This window comes from Lolium rigidum, unplaced genomic scaffold (assembly GCF_022539505.1).
Source record: "Lolium rigidum isolate FL_2022 unplaced genomic scaffold, APGP_CSIRO_Lrig_0.1 contig_42592_1, whole genome shotgun sequence".
Taxonomy (NCBI): domain Eukaryota; kingdom Viridiplantae; phylum Streptophyta; class Magnoliopsida; order Poales; family Poaceae; genus Lolium; species Lolium rigidum.
In genome coordinates this window covers 2,232-28,336 of record NW_025900542.1, presented here as the reverse complement: position 1 = coordinate 28,336, position 26,105 = coordinate 2,232, and the positions used below count along the sequence as shown (strand labels likewise).

Here is a 26,105-nt window from a genome sequence, read left to right as displayed (position 1 = left end):
CCACCTTGAGATCGGTAAAAGGAAATCCTAGCAAGGCCATACCTTTGCCTTGCGCATCCCGCTTGATCTTGATGATAGCTCTTCAAGCTCCACACAAGCCGGAATGCCTCAACTTGATCATCGTTGCTTCGTGAAGACTCACAAATGCTCCCCCATACACCATGATGGGAAAGCTCCATTGATGCACATCTTCACAAGTCCATCATCGCCACATGGACGGCAAGCTTCAAGTATGTGATCCACTTGAGATGCTCATCTTGAACTTGCACGACTCAACCTTGTATCTTCTCATACTCTATTGTACTATCTTGAGGTGTATAAAGAATTCTTCACTTGGAATCAAGCACTCAAGATCTTGGTCATTCATTGCTTATCATATAGGATAGAGCATGGATAATATTGAGTTCCACATAAGAAATCCATCTTCATTTCTTCTTCTTGATCATATCACATATAGATATATATCTATCTCCAAATCGATGATCTTGATGCCAATACACAAGGTATATGTTTATCTTCATGGCATCCATACTTGAATCCAACACATGGACTACAAGTAGTACCTATGGAATATTCCTTCATATAAACTCAATGAAAACATTAGTCCATAGGGGTTGTCATTAATTACCAAAACCACACATAGGGGCAATATACTCTTACAGTTTGAATTAATCCAGCGGATAAGGATATCTGATTCTGAATATCACACCAAATATGGTATAGGATCTGGTATACAAAATAACACCTAGATAACCATATCTGAAAATTATTTAGCATTATCTGATGGTTTTATCCGAAAAATACGATTTTGATTCGAAATGTCAAAGCTAATAGAGCATATGAGAGTAGTTAGTGAGTTTCCGAGTTTGTGCATTAAACAATAATTCTGTTACGTAACTCTATCAAATATGAGTATTTTGGTAAACTAGTTTTATCAATTATTTTTGGTTCTATGGTTCGTGGATCTACTTATGTGCGTGTATATCTAATTAATTTTGTTTCCGCTCCATTTCTGTTCTGAATTTGTGGTCTCAACATCTCGTATGTCCGGATTCGAATCTGCAACCTGTCATTATTCATCTGCTCCGAATCCATTGACAAAATATGGTATAGGATACGGTAACAAAAAAATCCGATCAGATCCGTTTACATCCCTACACGTGGATATGCTTCTACATTGGCTATATCCCCTTGAATACCTCCACCTGAAATTTTATGCCCAAGAACAACTCTTTCTGTCACCATGAAATGACATTTATCACAATTCAAGACCAATTATAAATCAATTGGGCTAGACTCATTTTGACCACTCGTACATCTTCTATTCTATTGAATGGTATACCTGGGAAACAATTTGAGTGCAAAATGGGAGTCGGGCAGGGGGGGTCCCATTTCTCCTCTGTTTTATCTCTTTGGTTATGATTTGCTGCAGTCTGTGCTGAATGATTTGGTGCAACAAGGGTTATTGTCACTTCCTATTCACACAAATGATCCTGATTTTCCTATTGTACAATATGATGATGACACTTTGCTCATTCGACCTGCTGACAAGGATCAGTTGTTGCTCATAAAGGAAACTTTGAAGAAGTTCTCATTATCAACTGGACTAAAGATTAATTTTGATAAGTCTCAGATGTTACCCATCAATGTTCCAGAGGATTTACTCCAAGAGTTGGTTGCTGTGTTTGACTGCCAGGTGGGTAAAATGCATTTTACCTATTTGGGTTTGCCTGTTGGCACTACTAAACCAACCATCACTGAATTATCCCCTTTGGTGTGTCGCCTGGAAAGGAAGTTATCCTCCAGTTCTAGTTTTCTATCCCAAGGAGCACGTTTGCAACTAATTAATTCTGCTTTGGCTTCTATGCCATTGCACTTTCTGTGTTATTTGCAATTGCCTATTGGGTTGACTAATCAGTTGGACAGAATTTTGAGACAGTGTTTGTGGAGGGATAAGGATGGTATGCCTAAACAGTCTTTGGCTGCATGGGAATTGGTATGTAAGCCTAAATTGAAAGGAGGACTGGGTATTGTTAACTTTCAAAAGCAGAATGCAGCCTTACTGATTAAATTCCTGGATAAGTTCCATAATAAGAAGGCATTGCCTTGGGTTGATCTGATATGGTTTGCACATTATCAAGGCAAGGTGCCTCATGAGGAGAAATTGTGTGGATCCTTTTGGTGGAGAGATGTCATGAAACATGTTGACAATTTTAGAGGAGTGGCAACTGTAATTCATGGCAAAGGAGATACTTTATTATTTTGGTCAGATAATTGGAGGGTTAATGGTTCATCCTTACCTTTGAGTCATAGATACCCCAGGCTGTTCTCTTATGCTCTATTACCTAATGCTTCTCTAGTGGAGATGTATCATGCAGAGGATTTGGATTCTATGTTTTATTGGCCATTGTCTATTCAAGCTTACCAGGAATTGGGAGATATCAAGCAAACTATACAGGACAATCCTTTAACACAGGGGAATGATCAGTGGGTCTATATTTGGGGTGAGCATTATGCTTCTGCCAGTTTTTACAAGCATATCCATGACTATATACAAGTGCCTAGTGTGTATAAATGGCTCTGGAAATCATGTTGCATAATGAAGCATAAAGTGTTTGCTTGGCTGCTTCTATCAGATAGACTAAATACACGGGATCTGTTAAAGAGAAGACACTGGCATGTAACTGAGAATGAGCATTGTGTACTCTGTCCAGGAAGAAATTATGAAGATCGCATACATTTGTTTTTTGAATGTAACTTCAGTATGAGAATTTGGAATTACCTATAGATTGAGTGGACTGGTAGTGAGGACATGCAGCAAGTTCTGACGGGAGCAAGGAAGAGTTTTGCTAGGCCTTTTTTCATGGAAGTGCTCATCCTGGCATGTTGGAATATTTGGTTACTCGGGAATGGAAAGATCTTTAGTGCTGAGGTCTGCTCTTTCACTAGGTGGAAGGGGAAGTTTCTTCATGACATTTCTTTGCTGCAATATAGGATCAAAAGGAAATATAAGGATAGGTTGATTGCCTGGATTAGGTCTCTGCCTTAGAGCCTTTATCCCCTTCTGTACATATTTTGTTTTTCTTTGCCTTTGGACTTTTGTACATAACTTTGTTTAATTTGGAGTAATAAATTCACTGTGGGGCTGTTGCCTCACAGTCCTGGGTTTCAAAAAATATTATTGGTCCTCAAACCGCTGCAAAAATTTCTTAAGATTGAATAGGCAATTATCGAATGAAGTACAATAACCTAAAAAATAAATCATGAATACTTCCAAGATCTTTTCAATGTAATAACAAATAATGGAATTAATGCATATGTAAAAAGTAGCAGGTGAATTCCATTCGGTGAATGGCATGCTCCTATATGCAAAAGTACCATATGGGTATATGGGCATGTAAAAGTAGTTATTTACTGGTCTTCTTTATGCATAGGAATTCGGAGAAGCTAGAATAACCACCAACATAACAAAAGTGTGATTGTTTAGACAACTTTTAAAGCATTTGAACAATAAATGGCAAAGGGTAATGTCCTTACGAGTAGATTTGTTTAATTTCCTATAATCAATGAACATTCTATAACCAGTAATAGTCCTTTTTAGGGACACAGTGAACATGACTTACCCATTTTCTATCAGCTATAGGATTAATAATGAAGTCTTGAATCAACTTAGTTATTTTAGTTCTTACCACCTCTTTCATGTTTGGATTAAGGCGGCGTTGATGATCAACCATGGTTTTTCCATCTTCTTCCAAGTCAATTCTATGCATGCATAAATTCGTACTTATACCCTTAAAGTCATCAGAGAATATCCAATGGATCCCCTATGGGCCTTCAAAACATTAAGAAAAATATTCTCCTCCTTCTTTGAAAGGTTAGTACTAATAATAACAGGATATATCTTTTTATTATCAATGCAGGCATATTTAAATGCTTAGGCAAAGGTTCCAAATCAAAAGTAGGATCGCGCTTAGGTGGAGGAGGATTCCTCAAATCATCAGGTGGAATATTCAATCTCAAAAAAAGATATTTCCACCACGCCTGATGAAAAGAAAGGTACGGAAGCAAGAGTTTCCACTCCATTTTTAGTTTTAGGTTCGTAGTGCTTTCAATAATGAATATCAAGATTAAACTGTGTACTCACTTTATTAAATGAAGGAGAAGAAGAAAAATTCTCACAAATGAATACTCATAATCCAAATATAACACATTACCATTATCCCGATCCCAGTTCTTAGTATTTTCATAAATCTTCTCGAATAGTTCCCATACTTCATCGACACTTTTATGAGTAAAACTCCCCTCAGAAGAATTATCCAAGAATTCCTTATGGCCTTGGGTGATCCTTACATAAAAAGTTATTTAAATAACCATTTTAGAGGGGCCATGAGCATGATTTTTAAGAACAAGACCCTTAAGTGTCTCCCCAAGCTTTAGAGATACTTTCTCCTGGATTAGACCAAAATTTATAAATATGGATCTATCACGCCATAAGCTTTGATAGGAGCATAATATTTCATAATAATATCCTTCTTAAGATATTCCCAATCAATTTTGTTAATGTGTTTCAAAGAATGATACCAATTCCTTGCATCACCCTTCAATGATACATAGAATATTTTTTCTTGACTTCATGGAGAAATACCGAAAAGCTTAAAAAGGAAAAATATGGCTTCAATATTACATAAATGATCAGCAAGTGCCATACTTCCATTTCATGTACATGATTCCTTCATAACAACTTTAATAGTGCTGGTACGAATAGTGAATGCATCAATAATATCATGAGGTTATTCTTTCTCTTTGAGCATGTGCATATAGCTTAATAAAGATAAATCAATGACTTGATAAGAAGCCATAGAAACTTAAATAAAGTAAACAAAGCTGACAACAAATAAAAACAACTTCAATGTAACCTTACCAAACTAGCTTACCAAAAGCATTGCGATCCTCGGACGCCAAAAAAATATCTTCATGACACACAAGTGTTGGGGATTAGTTATAGTACCTTTAGATAAGAGTATCATACCCATAGGAATTGAGGAACTGATTCACTAGAATGACAATAGTCAAAAAATAAAGTTGCAATGGTTTTGGGTATTTCGGTTGTATAGTTTCCTCAAAAGTACAACACATGACAGATAAAATGAAAATAGTAAAGTAAAAAAAGTAAAAACTATTTTTGGAGAAAGCATGGTCATGTGTGCATGAAAAAAAATACAATCTTGGGTGTTCACTTATGTGAATCAAGTGTTCCCAAGGGCGACATGAATTTTAAGCACATGATTCTCATATGAATATAACGAGCATTTTGTCAAGTTTGATTACTATATTGGACGGAGCCTAAGATAGGTGCAGCCATATGCATGGGAAAATACACCCCTAGTGATTGATCCTAAGGATATTTTCATGAGCAAACAAAGAATGTATTAAGACAAAAGTCCAACCACCGCTTAAATTTTTAGGGTCCCCGATAAATAAACTCCCTATTGGAAGTCCAAGACTTGGGTGATCAATTGTGTCACTTCACACCCCTCCTCTTTTCCCTACTCGAAGGTGCAGTTCTTTGAGTACATGAAGGTGAAGTACTATGCAGTCGACATTTTCATAATACCATTATGGAACCACATCAAATAAATAAACCTGACCAAATACTTGACTCATATTATACAAAAATCGTGGATATGACATTCTATGCCGTCAGAACATAGGGAACTACTCACAACTCATAAACATGGTCATTATGAGTGGCGTAATGAGTACAAAACAATCTGAAAATATATTCTCACCACCAAACAATCTCAAACAACCAAGTACAATGATGCACTAGATATTACAAAGACGATCCAAGGTTTCTATCTACCCAAACTAAGAGGAAGTGAAGTTGATCACGGAGATGTGATGGTGCTACGAGATATTACAAAGACGATCCAAGGTTTCGATCTACCCGAACTGAGAGGGGGTGACGTTGATCTCGGAGATGTGATGGTGCTGAAGATGAAGATGATGGAGATGTTGATGATGAGACTCCCCCTATGCCAAGTAGTTGGTGGTAACGATGATGGCTTCAATTCACCCTCCACGGTGGTCATGGAGCGGCAGAATATGCTCTCTCCCGAGGAAGGAGAGGACTTTCGCCTCCGCCACCACCTCTGAAAATCGTTAATTATGGCATAACTTTTTCTACGCGACGGAGACTGTCGTAAAAAGGAGAGGGCAAGGAGGTGCACGAGGGGGAAGTTGGTCCCCATGACACGGCCATCATGGTGGGGCCTACTTCGGTACTTGTGGCCCTCCCGTTGTCACTTCAAAGCTCACGAGCTTGCTTCTGATGAAAAACTGACGTAATGTTTTTCCCTTAATTAATTGAGCTCTGTAAGGTCCCAGAACAGAAAAAAAAAATGAGGTTTTATGGCTCGCAGAATTAAATGCCAAAACATTGGGACTTTGGAAGAATGTCTCGTAAATCATATAAAAGTTGATAAGCAGCTTCAAAATCATGAATATATATATGATGGTAAAACACAGATCATATGACACACATATGGTGATGCAAAATGCATGTATGAGATGTTGCACCCGAAACCGGCTTTTGTTCCATTAGCGGGACCTTTGGCGCACGAAATCAGTCGGTTTCATTACGTGCCAATTCATTTGCGATTCCCAAAACTCAACGTAACTAAATGAAACATGGCAGCATGTATATCAAAACGTGAGATTGGATGAATACAATGGCACATGCACGAAAGATCACGTGCACGTGACAAGCATTTCTCCTTTGCACCCCCAATCTCACACACCAATAGTGAAGAGGTGAGGCTCCGCAACGGACACCTTCATGGTTGTTGTTTGAATCGCTAAAGATGGGTTTCACCCGGAGAAGGAACCTAAAGTTGCATTTTCAGTGCCTCCACGAATGCGAGTGAGGCCCATGAATGCGGGAAATAATTTTATGAGGTTTGGTCCATAAATTCACCCGCATCGACCAATTTCAACAGAAAACATGTGCCTAGAAGAGAAAAAAATATACATGACTGGATGGTGTGATTTTAAATTTAACCAGCCAAGCACGCCACTTGTCAATTGGAGATTGTCCACTTGTGAACCAGGCCCTTGGACTTATTTTCCCATGGATGCCACCAGATTCTGGGATCAAACACAGTATACTACTTTCTTCGATCCATATTAGTTGTCACTAAAATATATGTATCTAGACATATTTTATTTCTAGTTACATTCATATCAGTGAAAAGTTCGATCCATATATTTTTAAATGCACATGTGCTCAAACCAATAATAACATGTGCAGATTGGTTCCAATAGCATAAAATCGTTGCCCATTTTCCTACAGATAATACTCCACTTTTATTTGGGAAACACTATGCTCCACTTTTCAATATAAATTAGGTGCTTGCGCATGAAGATAAGCACCTTCATTCCATTGCCCTACACGGCTATACTCCTTTTCCTTTTCACACTTAATTAAACAAACAATTAACTCCCCCTAATCATTTTGTAGTTTGACACCGCGTGCCATGCAATTCTCAGTCTCAAGCTCTATTTATAGTCTTCCACTCTCAGTCACTGACACGCTCGATACGCACAAGGCACAACCCCATGCCTCCTGAGCTAGACTAGACGACTTTGATTCGATCCATACGATCGATCGCCGGCACGGCCGCGCGCATGCTGGATGGCGACGGTGAGGAAGCTGGTGGTGGAGGTGGTGGAGGCGCGGAACCTGCTGCCCAAGGACGGGACGGGGACGTCCAGCCCGTACGCGCGCGCCGACTTCGACGGCCAGCGCCGCAAGACGCGCACCGTGCCGCGGGACCTCAACCCGGCGTGGAACGAGCCGCTCGAGTTCAACTTCCCGGGCCCCGGATCCGGCGGCGTCGACCCCGTCTCCGGCGAGCCGCTCGAGATCGCCGTCTTCCACGACGTGCGCGTGGGTCCCAGCCGCCGCAACAACTTCCTCGGACGCGTCCGCCTCGACGCGCGCCAGTTCGTGCGCAAGGGCGAGGAGGCGCTCATCTACTTCCCGCTCGAGAAGAAGAACTTCCTCAGCTGGGTCCGCGGCGACATCGGCCTCAAGGTCTACTACCTCGACGAGCCCCTCGCGCCGCCGGAGCCTGAGCCGCCTGCCGCTGATCCTCCTGCAGCCGATGCTGAGGCGGCGAAAGATGTGCCGGTGCCCGCGGACCCACCACCGGTGCAGACAGAGGAGCCGAGCCCACCGGCAGAGGTGCCAGCAGCAGAGGCAGCACAAGGAGCGCCACCAGCCGGTGACGAAGCCAGCACAGAGATACCACCACCGGAAGCTGGCACGGCAGCGCCGACTCCGGCGACGGAAGATGCACCTGTAATGAGTTCGGAAGCGGTGCCAGCTGCGGACGGAGCGGCGTCGGAGAGGCCGCCGGAAGAAGAGACCCCGCCGCCGCCACCGATCCCGACGCCAATGCCAAGGCAGGTGCCGGTGCCGCCGCGTGCAGCTCCGCCACCACCGGATGTGCCGATGGAGCGATCCAAGCACGACCTGGTGGACAAGATGCCGTACCTGTTCGTCAGGGTGGTCCGCGCGAGGGGGCTGCCGGCGAGGGCGCAACCGCACGTGCGCGTGGCCGCCGGCGGCCGCCACGCGTCTACCAGGGAGGCGCGCCGGGGCGCCTTCTTCGAGTGGGACCAGACCTTCGCCTTCGCGCGCGACCCGAGCATCGACTCACCGGGCCCTACGCTGGAGGTCTCCGTGTGGGACCTCCCGCCAGACGCCGACGTCTCCGTCGCCGACGACCGCAGCTTTCTTGGTGGGCTCTGCTTCGACACCGCCGACGTGCACGCGCGAGACCCGCCCGACGGGCCGCTCGCCACGCAGTGGTACAGGCTGGAAGGCGGGCGCCGCCTCGCCGGCGCTGATCTGATGGTTGCCACGTGGGCTGGCACACAGGCCGACGAGGCCTTCGCCGAGGCGTGGAAGGCGGACTCCCCGGTATCGTCGTCGTCTTCAGCCGCCGCCGCATCGCGTGCCAAGGTGTACGTCTCGCCCAAGCTCTGGCTCCTGCGCATGACCGTCATCGAGGCGCAGGACACGCTCACGGCAGCGCCGCCCCGCGATGCCGGCATCTCGGTGCGCGGTACCCTGGGGTTCCAGACCCTTAAGACCCGCACCACGGTGGTTAACCGCAACGGCGGGCCGGCGTGGAACGAGGACCTGGTGTTCGTGGCCGCCGAGCCGTTCATCGACGATGACTGCTTCGTCATCTCCCTCGAGGTGCGATACGGCAAGGAGGCCTTCCCCGTGGGCTCAGCGAGCATCTCGCTCGCGGCCATCGAGCGGCGGGTCGACGACCGGAAGGTGGCGTCCAAGTGGCTGGATCTGCTTCCTTCCGACGAGGCCATGAGGAAAGTGGGCAAGAGGGCGGCCATGCACATGCACGGCGGCCGGCTGCACGTGCGCGTGTGCCTCGACGGTGGCTACCACGTCGCCGACGAGCCGCCGTACGCAAGCAGCGACTTCAGGCCGTCGGCGCGGCAGCTGTGGCGCCCGCCCGTCGGCGTCCTGGAGCTTGGCATCGTGGGGTGCAAGGGCCTCCTGCCGATGCGCACAGCGGAAGGCAAGGGGTGCACCGACGCCTACGCCGTGGCCAAGTACGGTCCCAAGTGGGCGCGCACACGCACCATCTCCGACAGCTTCGACCCGGCTTGGAACGAGCAGTACACGTGGCCCGTGTACGACCCCTGCACCGTGCTCACCGTCGGCGTCTTCGACGACCCGCTGCCGTCGCTGCCGCCGGACGGCGGGAAGGACGCGGCGTGCTCGCGGCCGATGGGGAAGGTGAGGATACGGCTGTCCACGCTGGAGAACGGCCGCGTGTACCGAGGCATGTACCCGCTGATCTTGATGCTGCCCACCGGCGCGAAGAGGATGGGCGACGTCGAGCTGGCCGTCCGCTTCGCCACGTCCGGGACGGCGCTTGACGTGCTCCACATGTACAGCCAGCCGTCCCTGCCGGCGATGCACCACCTGCAGCCTATCCCGGCCATGAGCCGCGAGACGCTACGGCTGGCTGCTGCGCGCATCTCTGCGGCGCACCTGGCCCGTGCCGAGCCGCCGCTGCGGCGGGAAGTGTCGACGTGGATGCTGGATGCGGCGGAGCCCCGCGGGTTCAGCATGCGGAAGCTGCGCGCCAACTGGAACCGCGCCGTGGCGGCGCTGTCGTGGGTGGCCGACGCGGCGCGGTGGGCGGAGGACACCCGGTCGTGGCGGAACCCGACGGCGACGATGATGGCTCACGCCGTGCTCGTGCTCCTCGCGTGGCACCCGGACCTCGTCGTGCCGACGCTCACGCTCCACGTCGCTGCCGTCGGCGTGTGGAAGTACCGGCGCAGGCCGCGCGCCCCGGCGCCGCACCCGTGCGTGCGCGCGTCCATGGCGGAGACGCCGGACAGGGAGGAGCTGGACGAGGAGTTCGACACGATACCGAGCGCGAGGCCGCCCGAGGTTGTCCGCGCGAGGTACGACCGTGCCAGGATGGTCGGCGCGCGGCTGCAGGCCATGGTCGGCGACGTGGCGACGCAGGCGGAGAGACTGCAGGCGCTCGTGTCGTGGCGAGACCCGCGTGCAACCGGGATGTTCGTGGTGCTCTGCGTTCTCGTTGCCATCGTGCTGTACATGGTGCCCATGAAGGTGGTGGCCGTGGTCGCCGGGTTCTACTACCTCCGGCACCCCATGTTCCGGGACCGGATGCCGGCACCGGTGATCAATTTCTTCCGGCGGCTCCCTTCTATGTCTGAACGTATCATGTAGGATCACACGAGCAGTGTCAGTGCGGCATGAGTCTGGTCATGGATACTGTCAGTGTCAGGGCAGGCGCCATGGACTGCAGCTCCGAGTTTGCATATTGTCGTAGCAATTTCTAACTTTTACGCTAGAACAATAAAATTTGTTACTACTACAAGTATCGTTTAGTATGAAACACATGTCAGCCTCGCTTCAAGCTAGTTGTGATGATTCTATTTAAATTACGGTTCATCTTGCAGTGCCCCTAACTTCTCTCTAAGTGAATGATCTTTGTTACTACTACAGTATCGTTTAGTCTGAGAAATCACCTTGAGGATTTTTCCTTGGCAGCATCATTGATTTTGGATAACTTTTCTTAGCGTAGAATTCTTGATAACTATGTTGGAAAATACTCCTACATCATTGAAATACATGTCAGACTCGCTTCAAGCCACTTGCGATGATTGTATTTAAAATTTTGGTTCTCTAAACTAATGATCTTTAAATGAAAATTTGTGTCAGGAAATAATACGTTTGGAAAAACAGGATATTAACCAATACAAACTTGGCAAGTAACTTTGGTTATGCAGTGGCACTCTTGTGTTCTGTTAAGATGGGACTACAATCATCACACAAAATATAATCTAGCTGGTCACGAATTTACACGTAAAATATCAGCAGTACGAGCATTTGATTGACCAGTAAAGGCCGCAGTGAAACTGTGGAAATAATAAAACAAAATCTGCAAACTAACTGTTTTTATCTGGTAGCACAGAGATGACCTAATATGACTTGGCAAAAATGGCAACTTCATCAGCTGGATTGCCAGTCATGAAGCATTTCTTCTCACCCTCTGGCTGCTCGAACGGGAAGCACCTGATGGTAGCACTAGTCTCTTCTTTCACCTTAAGCTCATCAGCGTCGCTAAAGTTTACAACAAACCGATCAATTACAAAAAAGAAAAATAATGTTGAGCAAGTAATACAAAGTTTTCCAAACTTGACTTTACCTAGCTGACCATGGACCTCTTGCCCATTTTCCTTCGGCGATGGCCTCCTTCAGTTCTCCATATGAGCTTACATCAACTATGTTACTGCAGGGATTAAAAGGGATCATCTTGGTTAAGAAGAAAAGAACCCTTGAAAGAATCCATATGTTGGAGACAAGCACATAATTTCAAGCTTTTAACATTAAACAGTGAACACGCCTATGGAGAAAGGGTGGTACATGAATACAGAAAGCAGAAAATTGGACATAAGAATACCTATCACGAAATTCGATGGCCTTCTGTAAAAGGGATGCCTGAATTTCCTCTAGACGGCCTTTTATATGGTCCACCAATGTTGATGGTTCCATAGATACTCCAAACTCCTTTCCTTGCTTTCCAGGGACATCTCGCCTAGAAATCACAACACTCCTGTTTTTTACATCACGGGGACCTAGTTCAATTCTCATAGGCACACCCTGTTAAAACAATGGAAAACGAATATGTCAACATCAAGCCTGTATAGAAACATGAAGGGAAATTAACTGGAGCAAGGTGTGTTACTAATGTACAATGAAGACTCAGATACAGAAAATTAATCATTTCATCTTAATTAAGCTGGTCATTATGGAAAAGTGATTATTACCTTCATCTCATAGAAGTTAAACTTCCACCCGGGGGTTCGCAGCTCCGAGGCATCCACTTTGACTCTAATGCCTGCTTCTTTGAGAGTGTTTTCAACTGAAGCTACAGCTTCCATAACCACACCTTTCTCCTCACCCTTTTTCCAAATAGGCACTATTACCACCTGCATTAAACAAAAAAATATTGTTAAATCCTACTGGCAAGTGAATCAGTTTGGATGCTGACAGCAGATAACACTAAACAAAATTCTGCAGAGAAAAGGACATAAAACTTTAATTGACATGTTTGTGAAAAACTGAATGTAGTTCCTCTGTTCGTAAGCACATGTTTAAAAAAAAACATTGACCAACGGGGGATCCCCTTGGCTATACGTTGTTAGATAGCTGAGGAGCTTGGACTTTGTGGCCTAACCTCTCTAGTGGAAAAAGACTGCAATAACAATGGAAGACTGGAACCCCGCTCCTGCGACCCGCGAGCGCCCCGCGCCGCTGGCCGCCACCGCCGGGCCTGCCGTTCCCGCCGCTCTGACGCCGGCCCCCGTCAACCGTGCGCCCCTGCCCCCTCCGCCTGCCCATCTGCCGGCCGGGTTCCGACCTCAGGTACTCCGCTCCCCTGCTCCGCTTCCTGCCTCAGATCTGGCCCAAGATTCGTCCCCTGCGCCGCCGTTCTCTGCCGCCGTTGCAGGTGACTGCGAAGAAGTCCCGGAAACTCCTGTCTGAGGTGCTGGTCCGCCCCGCCAGCCTGGAGCCTGGAGAAGCCGCTGCTCGATTCAATGCGGTGGGTGGGTGGGGAGGCCTGCACCGCGCCATTACTGCGCCTCAAGCTGCTCCTAGCCTCGCCCCTACGCACGCCTCCCGCCCGCCTCGCTCGGGGCTCGAGGAAGACTTTCGCGGGCAGCCGTCGCATCCTCCGCGCCGGCCGGCTTTGCCATCAACGCGCGCCGCATTGAAGCCCGGCCAACGGCCACCTCCACCAACCTGGCTGCTGGGACGCTGCTTCCACTGCCTCTACAAAGGGCGTTGGGGGCATCGAGCGAGTGAATGCCGTGACCCCGTCAAGTGTCGTCGCTGTTTCCGCTCAGGCCACAGGGCTCGTTTCTGCTCTCACCCGGAGGAGCCACCACCAAGCTCGTCCACCTCGTCGCCCGCCCCGCGCCGTCGGCTTCCTCCTGCGCCCCTCCCGGTGCAGGCCCGCCACGTCGCACGCGCCCCCGCCCCGCCAAGGTCTGCTGCCGCCCAGGTGCTGCTTCCGCCTCCTCCCCAACAAGCTACTCGGGCTCTTCATCACCAACTGCCCACCATGCCTCGGCTTGACGACGCCCGCCGCCCTGCGGAGGACTTCGTCGTCATCCACACCTCCGTGGAGATGAACGCCGAGGCGGCCAAGCTCATCACCAACGCCGCTTACGTCCGGTTCGACCGGCCGCCGCCCCGCGACGCCCTTGCCACCATGCACCACGCGCTGGTGACCACCGCCGTCGCCCTCAACGACGACATCTTCGTCACCGAGCACTTCCCCGAGCCCTACCTCGCGCGCTTCATCTATCCGCACCACCGCAACGACCTCGTGGGACGCCACGACTTCCCCTTCGAGGGCCTCAGGGTGCAGGACAGGCCCTGGCGGCTGGAGGACAACGCCGAGCAAGTTGACCTTCGGCAGCATGTCCAGCTGTGCGTTGAAAACGTACCGCTGTACCTCTGGAACAACGACACGGCGGTGCAGCAAGCCATCGGCCGGGCTTGCTCTCTGGATTATGTGGAGGAGGCCTGCAAGAACAAGACCTACACTAAGGCACTTTGTGTCTGGGCATGGGTGCAAGACCACGGCTTGGTGCCGAGGGTGCGCCGGGTCACCCTACCAGGGCCCTCCGCGCCTCTCGGCGTGCATGAGCGTGGGAGAAGGGGACTCGCGGCGTCGGTGCATTATGCACCTCGACATCCTCGAGGACATGTCCATTGAGGATAGGCCCATGCCGGGCAAATTCTCCTGGCGTTGGGGCCATGTTGATGGCGAGCGGCTGATGCGCGATCAAGCCGACCGCCTGGTGGACGACAGCAGCAGCAGGAGAAGGGATCGCCGTGACGAAGACGATGACAGGGACCGGCATGGCCGGAGGGGCTGGCGCGAGACGATCCGCCGCAGCCTCTCGCGCGGTGCTAGGCGAAGAGACGATGGGCACACTACTCGCGATCAAGGCCGGCAGAGGGATCGCTCGGGCAACCGCGATGGTGATCGCTCTGGTGGTAGACGCAGGGCATCCAGCGCGACGCCGGTCTTGCTGCGGCGGGCTGCGGAACAGCCGCTCCCGGCCACTTCGGCAGGCTGCTCTCCCGCCATGCTCGCTCCTCGGCGCCCAGCCTCTTGCCCTTGCTCGGCGCCTTGGCCCGTACAACCTCGCCGACCGCCGTTGCTCACGCCGTGGTGGAACCCCGCTTGAGCCGCCGCCGGCTCCCGCGATCGACGCAACGCCGGCCACACCTCCGAGCCGGGCATGCCACGCTCCCTTGGCATGGCTCTCCCGCACCCCGTCCCGGCGCCGTCGCCGGATGCGGCCGCCGATGCCGCGCGGGTCACCCGGGCCTGGCAGCTGCTCGCCGCTCCCCTGCCTCGACATGAGGTTGGCCTGGCCCGTGGCCGTGCTCGGGTGCGGTCCACCTCACCGCGCGCTACCAGGAGGCGCTCCAGGGCGGCCAGGACGCCGCCGGCCACGCCTAGTCCTCCTTCCCCAACTGCGGTGTGCCCTTCGTCGCCAAGCTCCAAGGGCAGCTGCCCTCCCTTCTCGATCATGGCCCACGAGCAAGGTGGCTCGGCCGTGCGCATCTGCCTGACGCCCTTCTCCGCTTCTTCGACCAGTAAGAGCGCCATGCGCGCTATGCAGCTGATCGCGCCTTCGTCGTCTACTGGTTCGAGGCCACCAGGCTTTGAGGCCTCTCCAATGCCTCCTCTGCTGCTGGAGGGACCGCTGTGTTGGATAAAGTCCCTGTACTGTTGTCTCTGTGGAGAGGCTGCTGCACATGGTCCTGTGGAGGACTGGCTGCAGCATACATGGTCCTTGTGAAGGACTGCTGTTAGGATAGGAAAGTATCTTTGACTGCCTTTAGAGGCATCAAGGGTCGGCGATTAGCGGCACTACTCGCTTTTAGGGGCATCAAGGACTGGCGATTAGACTAGCATCTTAGCATATTCGTGGCTGGCTAGCAGCTATATATCTGTATCCCCAACCCTCAGGTTGGTCATGGCATTGTGTGAGATGTGTGACAAATAAACCAACGAAAATTGCCCCAACTCTCCTAGTGTCATCCTCTTCTTCATGAAAGTGAGGCTAGAGATACTAACACGCTGGTCCGCACCCCGCCTCGTCGGCAGGTTGCACGCACCACTGAGGTGCTTGGACCTCTCTTTAGGTTGGCGGAGCCGGCGCTGCTCTCGCCGCCCATGTCTTCTCCGCCCATCAGGCCGGTGGCAAGACGCAAGACCTTAGCTGGCGTGGGTGTCGCCCGCACCATGGGTTTTTCGATCAGGCGCAACAGCGACAGGCTCAAGGCTCGGCGCAAGGCGGCTCCGATCGCTGCGGCCGCGGAAACAGCTGTCTGCAAGGGCCTTGGCATCATCAAGGACGGCCAGGAAGTCACGGAGGAGGCGATGGAGGAGTTCGCCCGGCGCTTCAAAGGTCAAGTCTCTGAGGACGTCCTCGCGGCCATGCGTGTCCTCTTCAAGGTCGGCACTCCGGAGGAGGAACAGCTCGACGATGCACTCGTCGCCGGGAGGAGGTGCCGCCGGACTTGATCAGGATCTCTCGCTCATCGACGGCGGCAGCACAGCGGCCGTCTGATTTCCTAGCTTTCTGCTGCCTTAGTGTACCCCTGTTCAACATGTTAGAACAACCTTTCTGCTTTTGCTTTGGGTGGAGCTGTGCCGTTCTCCAATTCTCCATCTCTGCTTGTCCCTGCTCCTGGAGTATGTTCCAGAGTTTGGGAAGTGTTGACCTTGTCGATGGCCGTGCCGCTTGCTTCTCATTTGCTGCTCCAGAGTAATCTATGTTTTGATGTTAGCACAACCTCTTAATATCCTGGGATGGAATGTTCGGGGACTTAACGACCTGGATAGACGCGACACGGTGCATGAAAAGATAGCCTCCTCCTCTTGCCAGCTTGTTTGCCTTCAGGAAACCAAGTTGGCGGCTGTTACTTCTTTAGAGGCGGCTTACATCGGCGGCTACAGACTCAAAAAATTTGCGGAGCGCCCCGCGAATGGCACTAGGGGTGGTATCCTGCTCCTTTGGGACGACTCTTCGGTCTAGGTCACCAATGTGCACCTCACGGAGTTCTCTCTTTTGGCCGACGTTCACCTCTTGCACTCAAGTGAAGAAGGCGATTTCAAGATCACGGCGGTGTATGGTCCCACGGCCGCCAATCGCAAGGATGATTTCTTTGCGGAGTTAGTGGCCCTTAAGCCTGCTCCTGGGGTGCGCTGGCTGGCTCTTGGTGACTTCAACCAGATCCCGCGCGCTTGCGACAAAAACAAGCGAAATGTTAATACGAGTCGAATCAACCGCTTCCGCAATGCGCTGCATACTTGCGAGCTGAATGAGATTCACCTACAAAATAGGCGTTTCACCTGGACAAACGGGCGGGCAAGTCCCACTTTGTGCAAGCTGGACGCCTTCTTCTGTAATGCGGACTGGGATCTTCGTTTCGACACACATGTCCTCCACGCCCTTTCATCCTCGCTTTCCGACCACTGCCCTCTCCTTTTGGCGGACGATAGTGGGCCGCGACGGCCTCGTAGCTTCAAGTTCGAGAACTTCTGGACCCGCATTCCGGGTTTCAGCGATGTTGTCAAGGGTGCTTGGGATGAGCCTACTAACCACGTTGAACCCTGCCATGTTCTTGTTCACAAGCTTCGTTGCACCGCCAACAAGCTTCGGCGTTGGGGTAGAGGCCTCTTCTCCAACACCAAGGTTATGTTGCATGCCGCCTTGCTTGTTATCCTGCACTTCGATATGGCTCGGGAATTCAGGGATCTGTCCTTGGGAGAGAGGGACCTCCATGCGCGCCTGAAGAAGAAAGTCATTGCTCTGGCGGTTGTGGAAAGGGCGAGAAGGAAGCAGTGCGCCCGGATCACAAACATTAAGGAGGGCGACGCAAATACAAAATTCTTCCACCTTCGAGTCAATGCTAGAAGAAGGAAAAACCACATTTACCGGTTAAGGCGCAACCTTGGTTGGGTCACCGACCATGCGGAAAAGGAGGAACTTGCCCATGCCCACTTTAGTGATGTCATTGGCCGTGGAGAATCTAGAAGGCAAGATTTCATGTGGGACGAGCTTCATTTCATCAACCCGGACTTGGGGGTTCTTAGTGACCCAATCACGGAGGAGGAGGTCCTCAAAGCCATCAAACTCATGCCGACCGACAAGGCGCCCGGCCCGGATGGGTTCACCGGCGCCTTCTTCAAGTATTGTTGGGCCATTATCAAATACGATGTGATGCGGGTGATCCACCAATTTGGGAACTTACATGCCGCCAATTTCCATTGGCTAAATACCGCCAACATTGCCCTTCTTCCTAAAAAGGACGGGGCGGAGGACATTTCGGACTTTAGGCCTATTAGCCTCATTCATGGGATCGCCAAGATTATTGCGAAAGTGCTTGCCCTTCGCTTGGGACCACTCATGGACGACCTCGTCTCCAATGCCCAAAGTGCCTTCATCAAAAAGCGAAGCATACACGACAACTTCCTCTATGTCAAAAATCTCGCCAAACGCTTACACAAGTCCAAGACGCCCGCGCTCCTCTTCAAGCTTGACATTAGGAAAGCCTTTGACTCCATCCGTTGGGAGTACATCGTCGACCTTCTCCAACGGCGCGGGTTCCCTAGCCATTTCCGCAATTGGATCACCGCTCTCTTAACCACCGCCTCCTCTCGGGTGCTCCTCAATGGCGTCGCGGGCTCTCCCATCAAGCATGGCGGAGGTCTTAGGCGAGGGGACCCCTCTCGCCGCTCCTCTTTGTGCTCGCCATTGATCCTCTTGCCCATATCCTCGATGCCGCCACTAACCATGGGCTCCTTCACAAAATTAGGGGACGCGGAAACATTCTCCGCACCTCGCTTTATGCGGATGATGCGGCCATCTTTGTTGCCCCCATCAAGGAGGACATTCAAAACTTGGCGTCCATCCTTCATAGCTTTGGTGAAGTCACCGGCCTTTGCACAAACTTTCTTAAGAGCTCCGTGGTTCCCATTCGTTGCGGGGACATTAATCTTGATGACATCCTTGAGGGCATTCCGGCGGCCCGGACCACCTTCCCCATGAGATATCTTGGTCTTCCTCTATCGGTTTGGCAACTCAAGCGCGTGGATTTCCAACACCTTGAAGACAAATGCGCCGGCAAAATCCCCACTTGGAGCGGCAAATTCATCACCACGTACGGGCGCACGGCTCTTGTGAAGTCGGTAATCACCTCCCAAGCAACCTACTACCTCACTACCCTTGCCATCCCTCCCGGTACAATCAAGTTCATCAACAAGCTACAAAGAGCTTTCCTATGGTCGGCTAAGGAAACAACCACCGGGGCCAAATGCAAAGTTAATTGGAAGACAATTTGTCGACCCACTAAACTTGGTGGTCTTGGGGTGAAAGATTTGGACAAGTTCGCCACGGCTCTCCGTCTTAGGTGGCCTTGGCACGAGTGGAAGGACCCTTCAAAGATTTGGGTGGGGTATGGCAATCCGTGCACCGACTACGACATGGACATTTTTTATGCCTCGACCACCATCACCGTTGGTAATGGGAAGAAGACCCCTTTTTGGGAGGCCCCTTGGTTAGGAGGTAGAAAGCCCAAGGACATTGCACCGCTCATCTTCGATACCTCTAGGCGCAAAAAGTGGAACGTCAACCAAGCCTTAAATGCAAATGCTTGGGTTAGCAACATCAAATTGGGTGACGACTTCACCATGGACCACTTCGCGCAATTCATCGATCTTTGGGTCCTTTGCCAAGATATGCACCTTGTTGCGGCGGTGGATGATGACATTACTTGGAACCTCACGGCAAGTGGCATTTACTCCGCCAAGTCGGCCTATGAGGTGCAATTTTTGGGGTCCGTCACCTCCTTCCTTCACAAGTCGGTTTGGAAGGCTTGGGCCCCTCCTAAAGCTAAATTCTTCGCTTGGCTTCTCAACCAAAACCGCATATGGACCGCCGAGTCTACAAAAACGAGGGTGGCCAAATTGCGGCTTATGCCCCCTTTGCAAGCAAACCATGGAGACGGCCAACCACCTCTTCATTCATTGTAGATTCTCCACCCGGCTTTGGGAAAAGGTGGCCGAATGGTTGCATAACTCCGTCATTCAACCGCGGGATTGGGTGGGTCTCTCCATTGAGCTTTGGTGGCGCAACATGACGAACTCTCAAATGCCCAACCGCAAAGCCTTGTCCTCGCTTGCTCTCCTTGTCACTTGGGAGTTGTGGAATGAGCGCAACGCTAGGGTCTTCAACAACAAGCATGCCACCGTCGCCGTTATCTTAGAAAAAATTAAGAATGAAGCCCGCTTGTGGGTTACCGCCGGTGCTAAGCACCTGGGCAAAATCATGCCGGGAGAGTAGTCCCTTGTTGTTGTTGTACTTGTTCCGACTATCTTGTCAAAACTCTTCTTCTTAATTAATCGATCGGGGCAAAGCTTTTGCCTCCGTTTCAAAAAAAAAAAAAAAAGATAGCTGAGACCTCTCGAGCGATTTTTTCACGCAGATAGCACCCCGTTTAGTCCGAGCGCTTCACCTGCGACTCAAACCAGGGAGGGCCACCTCAAACAGCCTGAGCTCTTCTAGCCACCACCAGCGCTTGGTTCTCTTCGTAAGTACATGTTCTGGACATTCTCTAATATGCAACTTCCTATGTTAGTTTAAAATAAAAACTACAATATTATAAGAATATCTTTAGTGTTATGAGGGAGATCTCGGGAACACCCAGCGTTCAAGGAATTGTGAAATTCCTTCATCTCACTGAGATCATCAACACCCAAGTTCTGCTATCCCAAGAGGAGGATCAAATCATTGGATGCTGTCAGCATACTTAACCCTGTTTGCAGCATGGCTGAATCACCACTGTGGATATCGATTTGGAGAGGGTGGGGCGCCTTTGAAGTGTAAAATCTTGCGGCGAGCAATTGTTGCTGGACTGACCCTCGTCTCGAATGAGGTCCGCGGAACAAGCGTGTCTGCGCATTGTGTGATCTGGAGCATGAGACTATGTTTCACCTTCTCTCGCCAGGTATGGAACCAGATGCTCGCCAATTTCTCCCTGCAGGTCATCTGTCCCCAGCCTACAGATGTCTATGCTGACTGCTTCAAGACCACGGCCGATCGTGCCTGCCGAAAAGCTGAAGGGAGCCATGTCTCTTATAATCCTCACAATGTGATGCCTCTGGAACCAGCGCAATGACTGCACCTTTCAACAATGCGAACCCAAGCTGCTGTTATTTGGTTGACGATATTATGCAAAGCTCGGCTGCAGATGGTTGCCGGCCTGAAGGCTATCAGGAAAATGTCGCTGCACGCCCGACCCCTTGATGCCACGCTGAAGACTGGCTAGCTAGGTGTACAGTTTCAGTTTCTCTATTGTTAGCTTTTTCTTCAGTTTTGCCGTTTCTTTTGGCTAGCCTAGGACACCCCCCTTTGTTTTGTTTTCTTTCTTTTTCGTTCTTGGTTGTTGGCTTTGTGTCATCTTGATGTTTCTTCTAATAGAACACACGCATTTGGGTGCGTGTTCGAGGAAAAAAAGAATGTCTTTATGACGAATCTAGTGACACTATTCTCACATAACCAAACTGATCATATATGTTATCAGTCAAAGATTGAAAGGTTTCGCGGCACACTTGTCAGGCATCATCTATTTCAGAACAGAGCTAATGCATTTCTTCCAAATTTTCACAGGGATGTAGTATTAGTGAGTAAATACAAGAAAGAGGATCAGAGGAAGGAAAAGAATTAAGACAGGCAGATGGGCCTGAGCTATGTGCACAAAGATGTGAGCAATAAGTGGGAAAAGACCTGAATGGGTGCAATCCTTGGTGGAAGCATTAGACCAGCGTCATCACCGTGGGTCATGATAATCCCACCAACGAACCGAGTGCTGATAGCCCAAGAAGTCTGCCAAACGTGTTCAAGTTGACCATTTTCGTCCATAAACTGCAGCAAATGGGGAAAATCAAAATCATGGCTGTAACTAAAGCAATATAATAATTCAGCAAGAAACAATGAAGGTGACTCCAAATGCAATATACGGGAAGCAGTCAATCTGAAAGGATTGCAATAGGAACTTCTAATAGCAGCAACAGCATACAAATCCATGTTACATAACTGATCGAGTACAAGCAGCGTGCAAGGAGCCAAGAAACTGGAGACAGTTGGTAAACAAACAGCAACCTGTGTTTCAAAGGCACGGGAGAAGTTCTGCCCAAGGTTGTGACTAGTTCCAGCTTGTAAGGCCTTCTTGTCACCCATCATTGCTTCTATAGTGTAGGTCCGATCAGCACCAGCAAATGTCTCCCGTTTTGATTTCCTGCCCGGAATAACTGGGATAGCAGCATGCTCATAAGAAAATTTAGTGTATACATTGATCATCTGCATGGCCTGCAGAGTGATAAGAAACGGAGCCGCATTAGAACATTTCATTCTTTCAGATCTGTGCCGATACATAAATGGTACTGAAAAATTAAGTGCATGAGCAAAAGGAACTTGCACAAACCTCCTTCTCCGCCTCTTCAAGGGTGGCATGGGCTGTATGACCTTCTTGCCATAAAAATTCAAGAGTTCTGATGAATGGCTTAGTCCTCATTTCCCATCTTGTAACATTAGCCCACTAGAATAATAAGAAATATTTAATACATTGCTTTTTTTCAAGATAATTTAACACGTTGACTGAAAGTGGGCCTGTTGATCCAAGTCTGGCTATGAAGTTACCTGATTAATCATGAGAGGAAGATCACGATAGCTCTGAATCCATTTAGTGAACATGTGATTTACGATGGTTTCACTTGTTGGTCTTACCTACAAAGCCCTCAAGAATGGAAGTGCAAAAGGTTCAGCTTTAGAGACAATCCACTAATAGAAGCCTCCATAATATATTCATAAGCATTGCTCCTACTGTATTGCCGGCCTATGTACAAAAGTCACAAGACTAGAGCAATGCATTACCACAAGCTTTTCTTCCAGTTCTTTTCCTCCTCCGATGGTAACTACTGCAAGCTCGGGACTAAACCCTTCAACATGACTGGCCTCCTTCTCTATGAATGAGTACGGTATGAACTGGTACACCAAAATAAGATCAAGGATAAGAAACTATAGAAAGAGGGATGGCAAGAACAAAAAATAAGACCAAGGATAAGAAACTATAGAAAGAGGGATGGCAAGAACAAAATATAATTCGAATAAAAATGAGACAAGCTCCGCGTGAAGAAATAATCACACTAAATGCATTAAAAAGTTTGGTAAAACAGAGTAGCAATAAGATAATGAATATGGATCCTCGTAATATGTTTTAGGAAGGACATATGTACATGCTTCCTCTGAATATGAGATCTTGTAAATTTCACTTTTGAAGAGTCAATGTTTACATATTGGAAATAAGATAATTATTTCGAAACACAGTTAGGAATCATATCCTGCCACGTATCAACAGACCAAAATCTCCATCAAGGCAACATCAAATGATATGCTCTTTCCGTGGCGGAGGGTGGAGTGAAATTCAAGAGGGGTCAAGCCCAGAAACAACAGCAAGCCTTGCCCAGATGTTTGTTCCCCTGGTCAACGTTGTCAATCATCAAAATGCCTAGATCGTCAAGGAAATAGTACAGGGAGGTGCTCAGAGCCCAACATGGCAACTGTTGGAATTCGTTGTGTCTATTTTACATCCCAAACAAATAACAACAACTAGCATCCTACACATCAGGTTCTAAGATCAAAACATAGATCAAGGCAGAGATCCTAACTGTTGGAGAAGATCAGTAAGATACACCTCAAGCTCAACATGCGAGCACTTGCTGACCCTTGGTTTTCTGAATACCTCCTAAGAATTGGCAAGGAAATGGAAGGAAACAGTTGGCAATAATTATGTGCGTCTCCCTGACAACATTGTGATCAGTTATACCGAGAGAAGCAACAGGCTCATCGAAGATGTGTTCCCATTGCTACATGTGAATGCTAGATCAGGAGAGTACATGAGCACATATGCTGTTCTTTCAACCATGAAAGAGCAGGTGGATGAGTTGAATGTGAAAATGATCGATAGGTTTCCAGATGAAGAGAATGTATACTGTAGCTTCAACTCTAACGAGGATGATTTGCAGAACAATCACAATTGACTTGCTCAACCAAATGGATTGCCTCCGCGCATGTCTTGAAAGTCAAGATCAACTGCCAACCACATTGCTCTGGGATCTTGATAGAGTAATTGTTCTACAAGTCATCCTCGATAGATTAGAAGTTATTGTATACATTCTCTTCGCCTGGAAACTTGTTGATCATCTTCGCATTCAGCTCATTATTGGTAGAAGGAATAGCGTGTGTGCTCATGAACTCTCCTGATCTAGTAACCGGTCACAATGTCGTCAAGGAGACGGACATGGTAATCGCCAATTGTTTCTTTCATGTTCCATTGCTGGTCCGTAGGAGGTATTCGGGAAAACCAGAGTCATTCTTTGCTCACATGTTGTGCATGAGTGGTATCTTATGGATCTTCTCCCACCAATAGGATCTCTGCAGCATAGCATCCGTGATATGTGCTCTTGTCCCTCTTGCCACCACGAAAAATCAAGACATACACTGCTAATTTTACGAAAGCATTCTACTAACGTATATGCAAAATATTAGAGCTAAACTAAAGTAAGTGATGCCGAATTCCATGCATAAGCCTTTGTAAGTTATACTAGTAACAAGAGATAAATTGTGTTGTGCTAACCATAGAACAGCAGGATAAATTGTGTTGTGCTCTTGTCCCTCTTGCCACCACGAAAAATCAAGACATACACTGCTAATTTTACGAAAGCATTCTACTAACGTATATGCAAAATATTAGAGCTAAACTAAAGTAAGTGATGCCGAATTCCATGCATAAGCCTTTGTAAGTTATACTAGTAACAAGAGATAAATTGTGTTGTGCTAACCATAGAACAGCAGGAACAAACTAACTTATTAATAAATCAAGACTTTGGCATTGGCATGAGTGGACAACAGAAAGAACAGTACAAACAGATGGGGATTATGATGTGCTTACCTGAGGGAAGTACATGTTGCTGTGCCCTGTCTCCTTGAACTTCACATTCAAATAATCCTACAGTGACAAATAAAATAACAAACATATTCAATTGCATACATTGCACCCAAAAAAAGATTTTAAAATGCGAATACAACAAGAGTAGAAATTATACCGAAATAATATAGGTACAAACTTCCCAATGAAAACAATAAATTCTAGCTTCTTAGCTTAATAAAAGTAGCCGGTACACTTCACGATCTGAAGAACCCTAACTTTAAAAAATGTGAATATAACAAGAGTGCAAAATAAACTAAAATAATATAGGTACAAACTTCCCAATTTAAACAATAAATTCTAGCTTCTTAGCTTAAAATTACTCCAGACAAATATTCCATGGACGCACAAGCAAAGATTTTATAAAAATGCTAATTAAGTCATGCCAGGAAGTGTGAACTAGAAGCCTACGAATGGAATCAATAGCAGGTCCAAGAGGCAAAGGAAGCGCTGCCATTTTCACAATTTGCACATACAGTAAGCTAACAGCAGTTTACAAAAAAAATCGCCGCTTAGTAACACTACCAGGCAACTGCCGTTTTCTGTTTACAGCAGCAATGCCGAATTCAACCCAGCAAGCACAGGCATTATTAGCGCTCGCCGCGCGCAGTGTAGGAAGGAGGACATGAGCACCAACCAACCTGGATGGCCTCCCAGATGGCGTAGCCGTAGGGGCGGATGACCATGGTGCCCCGCACTGGCCCGTAGTCGGCGAGCTCGGCCGCGGCGATGACGTCCGTGTACCAGGCGTTGAAGTCCGTGGACCGCGGCGTGACCTGCCCCTCCCTGTCGCCCCCGCGGGTCTCCGTCCGCGCTGGCGCAGCCGGGGAAGCGCCCGTGGTCGTGGCGGCGGCGCAGAACCTTGCCGCTGGCGCCGCGTGGAGGCAGCGGCCGCGGTGGCGGAGCAGGGCCGCCGGCCTGGCCGCCGCCGGCGCGAGCAGCCGCGAAGGGAGGCGCAGCAGCGACGCCATCGGAGGGGATGACTGGTTGGATTGGGATGTGTGCTGGGAGCACGAATGGTTCCGCTATTTCTTGACGGGCTGGGCTTGGTTGGCCTCGCTGTAGATTCATATGGGCTATTTAGGTTAGGGCTTTGAGACCAGGAATTATGAATTAAGGATGTAGCCGCCGCTTCACCATCTTGAAGAAGATACTGAAAATATTTAAAAGAAAAAATTAAAACCTCCCATAGGCGAGAGGCCGTAGTCCGCCGCACCTCCAAGGCCAAAAGGTCAACACAAACGAGACAGACCGGCGGCGTCACCGGCGAGGAGGGCGAAATCCTAGATTGACTTTTCCTAAATCACCTCCTCTCCCATCTGCACATGTCGGTTCGGGTTTAATCGGATGCCTATGTTTTTCAATGCATTTGTAGGTGATTTGCAAA

At 49.0% G+C, this 26,105-nt stretch overlaps 2 protein-coding genes across 2 annotated transcripts; one reads left to right on the top strand and one right to left on the bottom strand.

The window, feature by feature from the left end:
• The first annotated feature begins 7,622 nt into the window (after positions 1-7,622).
• Positions 7,623-10,993, top strand: LOC124681444 (FT-interacting protein 7-like). Its single transcript, XM_047216365.1, has one exon. The coding sequence runs from the start codon at positions 7,694-7,696 to the stop codon at positions 10,802-10,804; it is 3,111 nt and encodes a 1,036-aa protein (XP_047072321.1). The 5' UTR covers positions 7,623-7,693; the 3' UTR covers positions 10,805-10,993.
• Positions 10,994-11,289: 296 nt separating this feature from the next.
• Positions 11,290-25,701, bottom strand: LOC124681443 (proline--tRNA ligase, chloroplastic/mitochondrial-like). The gene is made up of 11 exons (XM_047216364.1): positions 25,360-25,701; positions 24,683-24,739; positions 22,606-22,716; positions 22,372-22,458; positions 22,157-22,270; positions 21,835-22,041; positions 21,460-21,597; positions 12,409-12,570; positions 12,042-12,241; positions 11,787-11,870; positions 11,290-11,701 (listed from the first exon to the last, which is right to left on the bottom strand). Exons 1-11 carry the CDS (start codon positions 25,687-25,689, stop codon positions 11,560-11,562), a joined length of 1,632 nt encoding a protein of 543 aa, XP_047072320.1. The 5' UTR covers positions 25,690-25,701; the 3' UTR covers positions 11,290-11,559.
• Positions 25,702-26,105: the final 404 nt, after the last annotated feature.